The following is a 15,918-nucleotide window of genomic DNA, read 5'->3' on the forward strand; positions in this document are numbered from 1 at the left end:
CTGCATGTAGTCACTCTAATGAAGAAATTACTGATGACTCCTACACAGATTTGCTCCTCGAGTTGTTTGAGTTGGTGTTTTAAGTCCACTTTATGCACAGTAAGGCTAATTGGGACTGGACCTACAGTTTAAAGTGGGATCCGAACCACTATGTGCCTCCATCGGGTATCGAACCCAGGACACCTTGATTACAAGGCGATGACACTACCACTGCGCCATCGGGAAGGCCCTGACTTTCTCCTCGATTTGACGATGGCATGTCGAATTTCCTCCTTGAGTTTTGTTGGCATTGGGGATTGTTTTCATAAAACTGCTCTTTCACATGCCCCAAAAGGAAGAAGTCACAAGGTGTCACTTCACATGACCTCGCTGGCCAGTTTTGGCCCGGAAATTTGTCATGCAGGAAGGCAATTATTTCGTGGGAGGTGTAGCAAGCAGGTAGTGCCATCCTGCTGGAACCACAAGTGTCCAACATCCACAGCATTCAAATAAAACCACAACCATACACAAGAACAATGTCGCCAACACAACAACAATACAATGGTGCAATCATATCCAGCCTACTTGTTGGGGCATCCTTTATAAATAAATGGACTTCCAAATTTTAGGGCCATTTTTCCAGAGAATGCAAAAACACATTCTGACACAAGTTAAACGTAAGAGTCAGTTGGTCATTACCTACAGAAAGGTTAGGGGGAGGTGGGGCAGTGGGAATCAAAGTACTGACAACACAATCCAATCAAAAGTCATCTTGTAGACTTTGATCCTAAAGAAGCTGTCGCACCATGATATTTCAAATTTCACAATTTTTTTCTAACATACATGAGAGACATTTGTGGAAACAACCCATTCAGACACCTTGTATATATAAAAGTTAATGAAGAATGGTTTGGGCAAAAGGCTTTGTTTGTTTGAAAGCTCCTTGTGTGTGTTTCAACATGGGGAAAAATAAGAGTAAAAAGTGAATGCCAGACCTCTGTGACAATTATGACTTTTCTAAGTACATTGTATTCTTTTTCTAACACTGGACTTGCAGGACGTGGATTCCTTACACACAGAAAAATCACAGGCTTTGCTTAGTGCAAAGGAAGCTGTTTCGCTCTGGATTATTGGTACAAGGAAGGTCTGTATTTAACTGGATTAACACAGTTCATGTCAAAATTCTGAGGAATGAATGCTTGATTAGCTATTTGGAAGTGTCTTGTACGGGTCACTTAATTTTCCTGCATGAATAGCATCCGTACCTTCTGGATGTTGTTGCATGAACGTAGCGCATGGTAGTTAGCAGGTGATGGATTTTTGTTTAGCTCCGAGACAAGAATTACAACCGTAGCTAGATACACACAAGTTCCATGTTACGGAATTTTTCACTTCTTAGCATCTTTGTTTGCACATCGTTCTTCCTTCTCTAAGTCTTGAGGCAACATACGTTGTAAAGCTTATTCCAAAACTTTCCAATATGTAAAGCAGTTATTTACCTGTGATGTACCATCAGTGCTTCAGTTTTCGTCACCCATCTATTTTTCAAGTTTGTACTGCTTACTTGGCAAAGTAACAGGATATTGTTTATGGATTCAGTTCAGCACAATTTAAATGACAGCATTTAAGTTATTTTTGAAGTATAATGTTCATTTCTACACTGCTACTTAGTTTGCTTAATTGCAAAATTATAATTTAGTCATATTTGTACCGTATTTTAGTGAGGAATTCATCTTTCTTATACATAGTACAAGATTATACGTGCAATAGCTTTTTAACGTAAAAAAAGAAAATGGGAACAAGCAGCATTTTGTGTGAAAATATATGAACTCCCATGAAGAAATCCTACTTCATAAGAAAGTATTGTATATGTATGTAATTTAAGATATAATTTAATATACGAGGGTTGGGGAGTAAGTCATGGCAACCCGGTAATAATTCGACAATCGAGGGATGTATTAAAAATTTGTTATATACAACTGACAGAATATCCAATATGTATATTTTGTTGGTACGAATCATGAAAGAAAACCCAAGCAACCCTGTGACATACACATGTATTAATGTACAAGTTACAAAAACTTGTCTGACCCTGTGACATATACATGTGCAAGGGTTTGTCATAATCAGACAAGTTTTTGTAACATGTGTATGTCACAGGGTTGCTTGGGTTTTCTTTCATGATTCCTACCAACAAAATATACATATTGGATATTCTGTCAGTTGTATATAACAAATTTTTAATACATCCTCCAATTGTCGAATTATTACTGGGTTGCCATGACTTACTCCCCAACCCTCGTATATAGAATGGCATGAACAAGCTTTTCCATACGATTAGTTAGCAAGTAACTCAAACGTAACTTTTCGTGCTTTTATAATTTTGTAAAAGCAATAATTTCTTTAATAAATAAGAGTAACAAGTTATTTCTTTGCATTTGCATACATTGATTAGAGGAGTGAACATTTTGTCACTTTATGCACTAGTTATTTTCCATCTTGCATTAGATTATTATCATAGTACATTTTACGGCTCTATTCATTGGTGTTGGCAACAATATTTATTATACCCTTCATATACTGCAAAAGAAATAGTAGAATTTAATCTTTACCTAAAATTTTTGTTTAACAGTAATACCTTCATTGGTATATGTACTGTATATATGTGTACATAAAGCTAGATAGTAGTATACCCCCTAGAAGATGTAAAATTTTAATTTTTAACTGATGTTTTTGTCATTAATTTGTAAATTGAGAGAGTAGAATTTGTTAGTAGGGTCAAACACAGAATAACTTTATATTTACTTTCTTTGTTGTTACCTTTACTACTTGAGATAGTAGTTGATGTGATAAGATGTTGCATATATTTAGTTTAATGTATCAATCCCCTAGTGTAAACTGAAGTGGATATAGGAAATAGCTTAAGATACATAAAATATAATGCATTGGAAGGATATGAAAAGTATAGCTGAACCAGACCATAGTATTAAGTCTTGATGCTCTGTGACTGATCTGGCCTTCCTGTACTTTCTCCCAGCTTGAATTTTCTGTTGGTTCCAATTGAAATTTCAATTGGAATGAATCGGATTCTATCGGAACCCCAACTGAAACCAATTGGAAAATCAAGACAATTTCCAATTGGTGAATTGTATCCAATTGTAAGTTTATATATATTGTAGAATCAATGTTATAAATTCATTTATTGACTCAAAACATAGGTAGTTTAATTCTTGACACCACATTTCCTGTAATTTAGAAGTTCTTTGGAAAAACAACACACTTGATCTGATTTTCTTCTGAATTCTAATGCATACTACTGAAGTCAGATTTGTCTTAATAAATACCTAAGAAAAACTATATCTTAAGAACCAACTAAACCTCAAAGCAGCTAGTAGTTGGAAAAAATGTTCACATTAGTTCTTATTTTTTTCCAATGTGGAATTTCCATGGTTAATCTTATGTGTATGTAATGCAATTGGAAAAATAAGCAATCTTTTGATCAACTAAGTCGATCTCGACAGTGTTTTGTTTCTTCATCACCTTTTCAAGTTTGTGGGTCAGATTCTTTTTCAACCTAATTTTTTGCTGTTTTTGAGTGTATAAAGGAAGAATAACATGTCAATTTATGACTGAAGCAGCATGTTTTTCGATTTTCTATAAGTGTGTTAAACACAATGCAGCTACAGAGTTCAAACGTTCATATATTTGAAAAATTTTTGTATGTGAAAGTTTTTTCTAAGTTACAAATTCCACATGCTTTACCAGAGATTTGTTTTAGTTCTTTTATATCATTTCTCCATTGCATTTACAGATATATAGATAAGAATTTTTCATAAGCAATATATTGAAAACAATAAATTACTTTCCAATAGAAACCAATTCATTACATTTACCAATGGGTTCTGATAGTGTGTCTAAAAACTCGGTACTACTTTACTATACCTGAGACACCTGGGAATCATTTCTTTCGCACTTTTTTACATTGCTAACGTACTATTCTGCATTCCGGAATGCTTATTTAGGTGAAATAATTGAATTTGTTAGGAAAGTAATGGATATTTCTTACATTTACGAGTACTTACTGTTCTTGTTTATTTCCACACACAACATGGCGATAGCTTACCGTTGATCGTTCCTTAAGCCAGAAAAACCATTGACGTTAGCCCAAAAATTCACGATAGCCCCAAAAACCATCACGGGGACGAGGTATGCCTACTAGGTTAGGTTAGGCCTGTTAGGTTTGGTTCCATTAGCACTCCTTTCGTTCAATTTAGCATATACGGACAATACGAGAGCGTATTGTGCTCTCATGCAGGAAGCAAATGGCGGCAGCAGCAATAGCGCGTCGGAAAAAGATTTTCGTACAAAACCACATGCATTCCCATTAAAATGAATCAAAATTACATTCCCGAACATCAACAACGCTACAGAAAATGATTTGCGTAAGTACTTTCTCCTGTAAATTTGAAGAAATCTGTCTCAGGTATAGTAAAGTGTTACCAAAAACTCATATTGGCTATCGGAATCAATTGAAAAATTTCCAGCTGGGCTACAACACAGATATTAGTGTAAATTTGTTTTCAGTCCAACGAGACAGCAGCACTAAACCTGACCTGCCTAACCTACTCACGTATGCACCTAATAGAATAAACAAAACTTAACCTGAATAACCTATTCACATGTTTATTTCTGGCATTAGTAGGTTAGGTTTAGTGCTGTTAGTATATATCTCAAAGTTGCTATAGCTGTCATATGGAATAGACACAATGCTCCAAGTTGTGGAAATTCTGGTGAGGTCAGAAATTAACATAATAGTTCAGTAATTGTCCACAATTCGAAGGGTATGAGTTCAATCACTGCTCAATTTTACGTAACATTTCAATAAGCTATCTCCCCTAACATGTTGAAAAATTGTAATCCTTTGTTTACATCTTGAGTACTGATAATTAACTACTTCTGTAATTTTATCAGCTTAAGAGTAGCAAATCCATGGAAGGTATAATCATTAGAATTGACAAAACGATTTGAAAGGAATGAGGATAAAGTTATAATACCTTCAATCATACATATATACACAGTGATGTTTTCCCATTCTTCTAAAGATAAAGTCATCATCTGCAAAGGTAATTTATTCCTATTATTGCATCAAGACAGGAAGTGTTTGCAGAAAGTAATATCTAGGGAGTGGAAGTTGATGACCTAAAAAATACAGGTATATATAGAATGTCCTAAAAAATTAGAAAAATGACGTAAAAATGCAAAAAATGACCATTAAATTTGTTAGTTTCGGGTTAAAAATTTAAATGAAAAGGAAATTAAAGAAAATGCAATCTCCTTATCTGATCTTAAATTTGAGTTTGCCCCAGACAGACATCTGGTGGTTTCACCCAACACAACAAAGACCGTCACCAGTTCAGCATTTCTTTTGCTCATAAATTGCAATCCTGCGAGATATATATTTCACCTTGGTGAATAGACTCAAGAATATTACCAAAATGAAAGAAGTGACAAAACATGACGAAACAATACACCGAATATTGTGCAAAATGACAGAAAAATGCCGACAATCGGGGAAAATGACCTAAAACCTGAAAATTGGCAAAAAAAAAAAAAAAAAAAAAAAAAAGCACTTTAAAATTACCTTTTCTGGGTTCTACACGAAGTGTAATATTGTGTATATTTAATGGGCATCGTGTCCGAGATGTCAGAAAAATGATGACATTTCATCAACTTCGGCTCCCTAGTAATATCTATTTGTTGTTCGTAACATGTATTAAGTAAATGTTAACTGTTTATGCTTTGGCATGATCTATATGCTTTTTATATTTATTTAAATGCTGAATCTTTTCTAATTTGTTGCCTGTTAAAAGCATTGAAACTAACTGCGGGTGTCATGTATCATGATGATATAGATTAAATTTTCATTCTTATTTTGGCTACCACAGGTTATATCTTGCATAAAAACCCAGTACATTACATAAAACATTTATTTTGAAAGAATACACTGCACCGTTCAGCAGTGTGTATATGAGGAAGGGATGAAGACACTACGGCTAAAAATGAAAGGGACCGAACCAAATCTTTTGAAACTTTCAATAAAACACTTAAGGAAGCAAGGAAAGAAAGTCCACCTGTGCCAATCTCTTTCTACCCTGTTTTAGGAGCACTTTAAGTTACGTGTTGAAAAAAGAAATTCTGTTATAATTACAGCCACTTACTTTTAAATGTAGCTAGTTACAGTTAAAGAGTTCCTAAAAAGTAGCCGATACTTGAAACCACATTACAGGTAACTAGTTATTCCCAAACACTGCTTATTTATACCGGCCAGGTTAAACATATCGGAAGCGAGACAAGAAAGAATAAGCAAAGATACAAGAAGAAGAAGTAGTGTTGAAGACCACAGAAATACCTCCTACAAGTTTGAACCTTCGAGCTCCCAAATATGAATCCGTCACTTTACCATTTACCTATCCACTTTATGCACAGAAAGGCTAATTGGGACTGGACCTACAGTTTAAAGTGGGATCTGAACCACTATGTGCCTCCACCGAGTATCGAATGCAGGACCCCTTGATTACAAGGCACCTACATTTCTTCTCTGCATTTTGAGGTAAATTTTGAATGTGGCAACAGCGACAAGGAAAAATTCGCCAATAATGCTTACTTTTGCAGGAGGTTCATAAAGACAAAAGTCTGTTATGTGGAAATACGCATAATCTAGATTATAAATATCTTGATATCGCAATTATAGATATGAAGAGATTAACGTACATAGGCATGTATCCAATCCTTGAACTATCTTTAAGGTAAAAAAATACACCATGAATTGTACTGTGCATGCTTTCTTTGTCTTTCTTCCAAGAACAAATTCACTTTCTAAATGACATAATATTACAAAGTCAATGTCATTCCAATGTTTGAGAGACAGTTGTACCTCATGTGCTAAATACATACATAACAACCGAAGGAGTGTCATGTTCACTTTCGGTCACGTGTCCTCCCTTTCCTCACTAACCACTTCCCTATAACCTCTGAATCTGCTGTGTGCTATTTCTACGCTTTGATATTTTTATTATGTATGTAGTTCCCCACACACGCGACTGACGTTACCTTTATAATATTATGTGACTTAGAACACACAGCTGAGCTTAGAACAAATGAAAATAAAATGTTCAGGTTCACAAAAGCACCCATGTGCAGTATAGTTCTGTGTTGCCATCTTGCAATGACTATCGATGGGGGACACTCGTACCCCACGTACCAAAGGGAGGGTTAAGGGTTTTGGTGAACTTTCGATTGTGCGAATCAATTACCTGAAACCATAGCGGTTCATTATAAGTGATCATTGGATGACAAGATTGAAAGTGATATACAATAACTTTTTCGCTCACTTTCCTTGGCTATTTGTCATTACTCACATTAGAAATTGTTTCTCACTTTGTTGCATACTTACACACTCAAACATAATAGTGAATGAAACACAGTGATGCTTGACTAATTCTTTATTCTTAACACCTACTTTGCATGCTAATGTCTTCACTGCTGATGTCATGGTCTCATGTTATCACCATACTTGCTACATTATAATCTTGCTGCAGTTCTACATATAAATCTTCATTTGCCTTGTGTTAATTGCTTACCTACCAAAGGGTGTAAATACCACACTGCAGGAAATTGGAAATTGTCTTTTGTTTGCCTAAGCTATATGATCTGGCAGAACACTGTGTGTGTGTATCAACTGAATGCAGTTAAAGGAAGACTATTTCTGGTGACAACAACTCTTTTATCAGATAGCAACAATTTAAGCTGCACGTTTTAGTTGCTTCGTGACATTGTACTTGAATTTTTTTTCTTGTTTCATAAATTAATGATTTCCAAACAAATTATTCAAATAATAACTTTGGACAGAAACTGCTTCACAACATTCCCATAGTGTTCTGGTGTTCCTCCCTATTGAAAAAACTCTGTAAAAAGTACCTTCTTCCATAAGCAAGGATGAAAAACCTTTATTTAACAAATCCAAGTAGCCCTAAGCATTTAAGATTCCGTTGATGGAAAATTGACTAACCAATCGTGTTCCACACAGCACGTCACACCATTAACTTACCAGCACTAACCATGCAGCTTTGATCTGTCGAAAATTGGTTATCAGATAAAACGCATCGAATATTCTGTTTATGAACTTCCTTATGAACATAAACATTAGCCCATTTCATTTAATGGAAACGTCACACTGTAATTGTTTGCGACAATCATTCATAAAGCGCAGCTCTTCGTGGATGTATCCGATTAAAATCGTGTGCAATGGCATGCGAACTTCTCTCCCTAGACATCACTTTGATCTCGATGCATTACCGATGCGCTAAACAAATTTTAAGGCATTTTTCTAACACCTCAAAAAGGAGTAAATTGGTACAAGAATTCAGTCATAACTTTTTACTGGTTAAAGGTACGTCGAAAAACCTTCACCATTGCATTTCTCATGAAATTCTAGCCTGATTTGATATATCATATTACCTCCTTCCCATTTAAAATTCTGAAGTTGAATTCAAGATGGCCGCCAACCATGCGGGTGGCGTCAATGTGGTTCCCCCTTGGCCTGATAACGATTGGTTATCACCATTTCCATGTTGCATGCTGCAGTGGCCTTGTACCGGGGGTGTTAAGTGATTTTTGAGCCACCCTGTATATTGAATAATATTAAAACCACTAGAAACTATTTGCAATATAAGCACAAAAAAAACCTGAACTTTTGCAGATTAACGAGACTATGCTGCCTCAAATCACTGCCACCATTTCCGACAGTGGGTGTGGTTGTTAGTGCTGAGAACCCCCTTAACAGCCTCAGCTTCCCATTAACCTGCCATTTCTCTTATGAAATCAATGGACAAACCACTAAATAAGTAAAAATATTTAAAAGCAAAACTACTGGTTATGGAAGGATCAAGACACATGGCAGAATATAGAACTTTCCCAATATGTAAAGTTTGCAATTGGTTCAAGATATAAAACTATCACAAACTTCTGTCGCCCCTTATACCCTATTTCTCATAGTTTCTTTTTCTTGCCAATGGTATTTTCTCACGGCTCTAACACAGATGAATTTGTGAAATTCTTTCTTAATGCATTGCTCACCATTAATGTTACATGCTGTAGTATAGTGTTATCATTTACAGGCTGTTTTCACTTAAACAACTGCATGCATTCTGGTGAATTATCTTTGCTTTTTGGTGACAGCTATAACATGGCACTACATTGTACAAGCTTCTGCAATGAAAGCGCAGCACACTGTTATTCATTTCTAAAATGTCTTTCACTCCCTGTCTTGCCAAACTAAAAACATTTGCATGACTGCGTGCATAAGTTCAACGCAAACAGTGTATTTTGCAAATCATAATTTTAAGCACCATGCTTGCTTTAGAACTCGCAAATAGCTCTGCATGAAAACGATGTGCACATCTAAGAGCATACATGTTATATGCACGCTCCACATGCATTTCCCACCCCTTTCATCACATAAGCATAATCAAAGCATTTCATTCCTAGAAGTGAAATTAAAGCAAGAAATCTTAATTTCCTACCCAGGAGAAAGCACATATTTTGTTCTCAGCAAGATGCTTACAATGAGTCCATTGCTGTTGATTAAACCAGTCAGATGTTTGTCTAAGGTTTAGCATTTACAGGATTGGATTGCTTGCCTTTTGCCCAACCCACCCAGTACAATCTACTCAATATTTCTGAAGTCCACTGCGTCCATTGTTCCCAAGTTGTGAGGACAGGTTATGGCAGGTTCATTGTTTTAACTCTGCTGGTGGTAATTCAGTTCTGTATCACTTGAGGGTCTTGCCAATGTCCCTGGGTTCGATCCATGGTGGAAGCACAGGGCTTCAGATTCCAATTTTAAAATGAAGGTCCAGTCCCAGTTAGCCTCTATGTGCATGAAGTAGACAAACACATTTTTTGTACCACTTGAAAGAGGGTAGTGCTACGATCTGCTGGGTAACTTGTTTAAAATGTAAGCTATTCAGGACCGAACTATGACATCATGGTGTTTAGTTAACCCCTTAAGTTTGGAATTTGTTTAACAAGTTGCTACTGGAAAATGTAGGTTTTTTCGTCAAATTCAGTATACGCCCTCTGCATTGTGCTGCTGTAGTGCGGAAGGCGTATATATATATACGCTTTGTTTGTTTCAACTATATTCGATTTACTGTGGCGTATATAGTCTCACAGACGTTTGGTGAGATAGTTCTAGCTGTAGTAGAAACAAAAAAATAGTAGCAAGAGAGGAAAAAGATGAAAACAAAGAAGAAGGGAAAAATTAGTTTAGTCTTTTTCCTCTCTTGCTACTATTTTTTGTTTCTACTACAGCTAGAACTATCTCACCAAACGTCTGTGAGACTATATACGCCACAGTAAATCGAATATAGGTGACACAAACATAAGGCATATATGTACCTTCCGCACTACAGCAGCACAATGCAGAGGCCGTATATACAGGGGATGGACAAAAATATGGAAACACCTGCGAAGAAAAGCCAGAATGCTGTAGCTAATAACGTGCAGGACCGCCTTTAGCTTCCAAAACGGCCTGCAGTCTCCGATGAATGGACAAATACAAGTCCTGGATGATGGATAATGGGATCTTGCACCATTCTTCATGCAAAACATGGTCACAATTCTCCTCAGTGTCCTGTCTCTATCACTCAGTGTACATTTTCATCCACGCAGGTGTTTATCTCGTGATGTTTTTCGGGACACATTATTATGTCGTCATGATCTCGGGTAGAGTCCCTCTCGATACGCCAAATAACATGGCTACTTTGGTAACAGAGGCCCTGCAAGGAGGGCACCGACAATTTGCTCTATTTGAAACACTGTCAGGTCCGGCATGATTCAGTATCAACTGCACTGTGCGCCATCTACAGTGCAAATGTCGACTCCTACCAGTCCGATCGGGTCCTATCTCACGGCACAAAACAAAAGAATGTCGCACCTCATCCGATTTCAAGTGAAAACATTGCGTCGATATCACCCGTTCTGATGTCGTGGTGTTTCCATATTTTTGTCCATCCCCTGTATATGCCATCTACACGTAAGGGGTTAATACAGTTTCTTGGACCAAAGAATGAATGCCCGAAGAGAGGTGCATGCATCCTAACAGTTCATAGAAAAAAATGTTGCTTTCACAAAATAGCAAATTACAACCACCTGGAACTATGACATGCGACACTTTCAAGATTAATTGATCGGTTTGTTATATTTTACATCGCTTTTCTGCCACTTCTGGCTATTGACCAAGATGGGGATGAATGGTAATAAGATGAAAATAGATGAAGGGACAATCACAAACACACATGGACAGCACAACACAATCTGAACAGTTATACTGGTTGCGTGTCCAGATGACAGAGCCGCGTTAAGGTAAAAACACAGTGAAGCACATTCTTCATCGCTCATCGCCAGTAACTCGCAGGGACAAGTTTCCGGTAATTCAAAACCATGGAGTTAAATGGGGGGAAAACATAGTGGAGCTCCGCTCATCGCAAGATGTTCCAGGATCAAACACGGTTTGATCTTGGGTCTCTTGTTTCAAGTGGAAGGTTCTGTGATTGGTCCACTCAAAGTCACTTCTCCCCTTCGTGGAAGACACCCTCCTCTTTTCCTGCTCAACGGAAAGAATGGGTACCAGTTTGAGTGGGAGAGGCTTGTTCGAGGTGCCTGTCCGACATCTGGTTCATTCATTATATCCTGACATTTTTATGTCTTGACCAGGCTCCCTTCGATGAGCATGGGTCCTTGTGCCGCACTGTGTTTTTACCTTTAGTCTGCAAAATGCAGTCCGGGATGTGCAATGTGAAAAATAGTGACATTTGGTTGTCTTCTCCACTTTCAAGATCAATTGCACATTTGAAAGAAGTACATATGATTATATTGTTCATGCATAACTGCTATCAATCATAGACTTCATGTAAATAGTACTTGCACCTATCATGCAGTAACACTGCTAGGTCAAATGTTTGCCCAACACTACTATTAGTAGAGAAAGAAAAAAATACTGAAACAAGCAGCATTAAGATGAGCTGTTCTTATCAACATGTGTATAGATTTTTGATCTTACTAACAAGAGTTAAAAACTGATCGATATAAATGGGCTGTCACTATTTCAAAGCTTGACACTTCCACTTTTAGTTGTCCTTCAGAGACATAGTAGTGTGAAAACAATAACAAGTTATGTTGCTTGTGAAAAATAATTAGATTCTAGACCAGAAAGAATGGGAAAATTGATGTTGCCACGCATCACAAAGAATTGATTGAATTAGTATATTATATTTTGCCAGTTTTCGCTAATCACAACAATCAGGATGATTGATATGATGAACAGACACTCGCAAAGAACATCCATGCCTAGGCTGTGGTTCGAACTTGAGACCATGTCACACAGATAGTCATCAAGTGGGCACTGACCTCACTGGACAGTTGTGCTTTGAAGTGTAAAGTTTCCTTTCCTATGAATCATGAAACTAACAAACAAAATCACCTATTTTAAAAATGTCTTCAATAATAGTATTTTCCAAAGCTTGAATTGCTGGAAAAACAGTAACATTTAACCATTATTATAATGCAAAAAAAAATTGCATTACATGACTGGTGCTTCTGTTTATATCAGCAAAACAGTACCAGGAATTAAAGCCATGCTGGGTCTTCAGTGAATTTGTTCTCTAAATTCTCCTTTCAGAAAACCAGAACAGTATTCCAATTTTTTGAAAATTACATCAGTTTAGAATTTCTTCTAGAACAATTAAATGATTTTTCATGTAGTTCCCTTCCACCATAGTGGCCTAATTATCTGTAATTGCACTATTGATATATAAAGCTAGTTTCTACCAGAGATAATTAAATAATTTACTTTTCTGTCAGTCAAGGTTCATCGTGGACTTAATAGTGTTAGTAGATTGCTTTTGTGTTACGACAGAGAATTCAGTGCAAGTATAATTTTTTAATCTCATGCCAATTAAAGCACATTATAGTTTATTATAGTGATTAAGATACAAACACATTAAGCATGATTATAGAAGTTGAATAATGCTAATGAATATCTTTTAAACAATTTTTGTAATGTTCTTGCACTAGCAGTGTTACTCAATGCATCTATTTTTCAAAAACTTGGCATGGTTGCATTTGTTTCAAGTGCATGGAAAAATGTATACTATACCCACAGGACCGAGCTAGAAGCAATTTACCAGATTTGTTTCTTCTGAAGGTGGCAACATTACTTTCCTTATACCTTATTTTTTCTTCGAAGAAGTAACAGTCTATTCTTAATGCGACTGTGGTTGTAGGATTATACCACTGCTACACGCATTTTTTTTGCTCACTTTGGTCTATTGTGGTGCCAACAGGGTCATCTCGAATACGAATTTTTGTGTAAAATTTGAATTCTTTTTCCTTTAACTTTCGTTGTTGGGAGGTAAAATGTATAAATTACACACCCCTTTAAGTGTCCTGTCATCCGCCCCAAATTAGGTCTCATCTCTCTAAATTTATACTGTTCCGGCTCTCTCTGGAGCAAGCAAACGAAAACAAGTCTGTGCAACTAGTGACGAGAGACGGTTCCGCCAATGAATACGTTGGGATTGAGTGGAGGGGGAAAAAGCGATTGTAGTTACCAGCCTTCACAGCAGCGTGTACTGTTAGCTCTGCCCACTCAACCCCCCTCCCCTTCTTTGACGCTATGAGCGGCCTTGTTCTAGAGATAGCAAGGACAGAGTATAGTTGATTTTTTTATGCACCAATGCAAGTTTGAAAATCACGCGAGTGAAAAGTTCCCGCCCACTAAAGGTTACTGTTGTGTGTTAGTGTATAAAACCTGACTGTTACATTCCTGCTTAGTGTCTTCTGTACTTGCAATGGGGAATTATGGAAATGGCAGCACAGCAATTACAAAACGTTTCAGGGATTACTGATCACTTCGGTATTAGTACAGTAAATTTTATATCATTAATAACAATTTTATATTCAAGAAGCTTCCATAACTTCATAAACTTATTGTTATGTATCTCTCCAGGCAATGTATAGGCGCATTGCAGAAAATCGTGCCAGCTCAGGGGAAATTGATCCAGAAATCACGCTGCAGTTCCTCAAATCGGCGATCTACTATTTTCTTACGGACAAAGAAAACCAGAAGGGACATCTCAAGGCAATCGAGAGTATTCTAGGGTATAATGAAATGGAAAGAAGCAACATTGAAAAGAATTTCAGAAAGGTGTAAAGATATAGTATTGTTTTGTTTTGAATGAACTGCACAATGGATTGTTATTTGTATACATAAAGAAATTATGTAAAAACAATGGTTGTTACTTTTTTTTTGAGTTTATTTATTTTGAATAAATTACATCTATTTTTTGAATGGAAGGTAGATGTTATGATCATTTTTCACAATATGGAATATTGTGATTTTGTAAGTTACCAATTGGTATACAATTGACAATAGCAAGATTAATTTGTCCATTAAAAACAAACTTAAGAATAATGTTAAAAGGTCATTTTTGTTGCTTTGAACAACTTGTACTATTTTCTATTTTTTTTTTGTTAAATACCTTAGTCACTTTTACTTCATAGTGGTGCACAGACAAATCAAAATACAGTAAAAACCTTTTTGTATTGAACGAGCATTATTGTTTACATGGTTCTTGTTTGATATTTTTGTTAAGGGATTAGATTTGTTAATTACTGTTGTCAGCAAGTAGAAATTATTACACGGAAGAATATTTTACAGAAGAGTTTTTACTGTAGTAATGATTCGTATTACTTTTTGCTCTACAAACACAGAAAACTTCCAATGTAATAATTGGTATTTTACTCATACCAAAAGCAAATATTTTAAACCCAGCATAACTTTGATTGTCAACATCTGGAGTCATTTAAATATGATTAGTTTTATCATCTATTCTGAATGAAGTACGGTGTCTGTGTTTTGGCTATTTGTAATGAAAGATTGCCATGGAAGCTATTTTATCACAGCATAATGTTATGCCAATAAATTCCTATTTTTTCCAGTATTCATAAGCATATTTTAGCAGATACACAACATATACTAATGTCTTTTAATGTCTATATTATCCTAGAAGAAAATGTATTGAAATACATTTTCCATCAAGAGCAGAGAATTTATAAATACATGCTTATTTTAGGCTAGACAAGTAGAACGAAAATTTGAAAAAAAAGATCATGGACACTGTATTCAAACAAAGCAAATTTTATGTTACGAGTAATTTAGAAAAGGCAATTTTATATTCTCTGCATAGTTTCGTATTTGTTGCACTATGTCATTAAGATAATCAACGATGGTAATCATATTCTAGTTGATAAATCAAAGTGTATCCATCTTAAATACAAGCAAAAGCTGGGATAGAATCACAACAGCATATGTACACACTGTATCTTAAATTAATTTTAATGTTGTTTGTATGAACCAGAAGACTGTCTTTGGCTTCCTAAGAGTTTCCCTGTAAATAGGGAACAGAACTGTACCACCTTACTGGGATAAGTATTAAGACTGTATGTACACGACTTGTTCTTATACATGCATAATAAATATAAAAAAGAAATCTACTTCAGTTTTTTATTAGCCCTTGCTAGAGGCATGCAAATTTCGTTTTTGACGAAAACACAAAATATAAAATAACATGCTGTAATGTTAATTTTTCATGTTTCTGAAATGTCTGAGGTGCATTTTTCTACCCTGTTTTGTCATGAAATATGAAATTGACTAACACAAAATTTACCATTTATATACACACACTATCTGAAGTATCCTGTGAGTTATGCAATTCACGGAAAATTGTTTAATTCTGCTGCAAATATTTGAGAAGCAAAAATGGACCCCTTTACACAGGAATAAACGTAATACTCTGGTAACTACATAAATGTGCTATT

The 15,918-nt window shown here is 35.9% G+C and overlaps 1 protein-coding gene across 6 annotated transcripts in view; it reads left to right on the top strand.

The window, feature by feature from the left end:
- The window catches only part of qtc (GRIP domain-containing protein quick-to-court), a 175,066-nt gene extending 159,478 nt beyond the window's left edge, over nucleotides 1-15,588 (top strand). For 4 of the 6 annotated variants that reach the window (XM_083115622.1, XM_083115623.1, XM_083115620.1 and 1 more), the window contains exons 7-8: nucleotides 1,037-1,123; nucleotides 14,048-15,588. In XM_083115622.1, coding sequence (XP_082971748.1) covers nucleotides 1,037-1,123; nucleotides 14,048-14,251 — 291 coding nt within the window. In that variant the 3' untranslated portion in view covers nucleotides 14,252-15,588. The remainder of the gene's footprint in view (nucleotides 1-1,036; nucleotides 1,124-14,047) is intronic. The other 2 variants (XM_083115624.1, XM_083115625.1) reach the window with 1 other exon arrangement.
- Nucleotides 15,589-15,918: the final 330 nt, after the last annotated feature.

The sequence above is a fragment of the Lepisma saccharinum genome, chromosome 30, assembly GCF_977018435.1.
Source record: "Lepisma saccharinum chromosome 30, izLepSacc3.1, whole genome shotgun sequence".
NCBI classification, from domain to species: Eukaryota; Metazoa; Arthropoda; class Insecta; order Zygentoma; family Lepismatidae; genus Lepisma; species Lepisma saccharinum.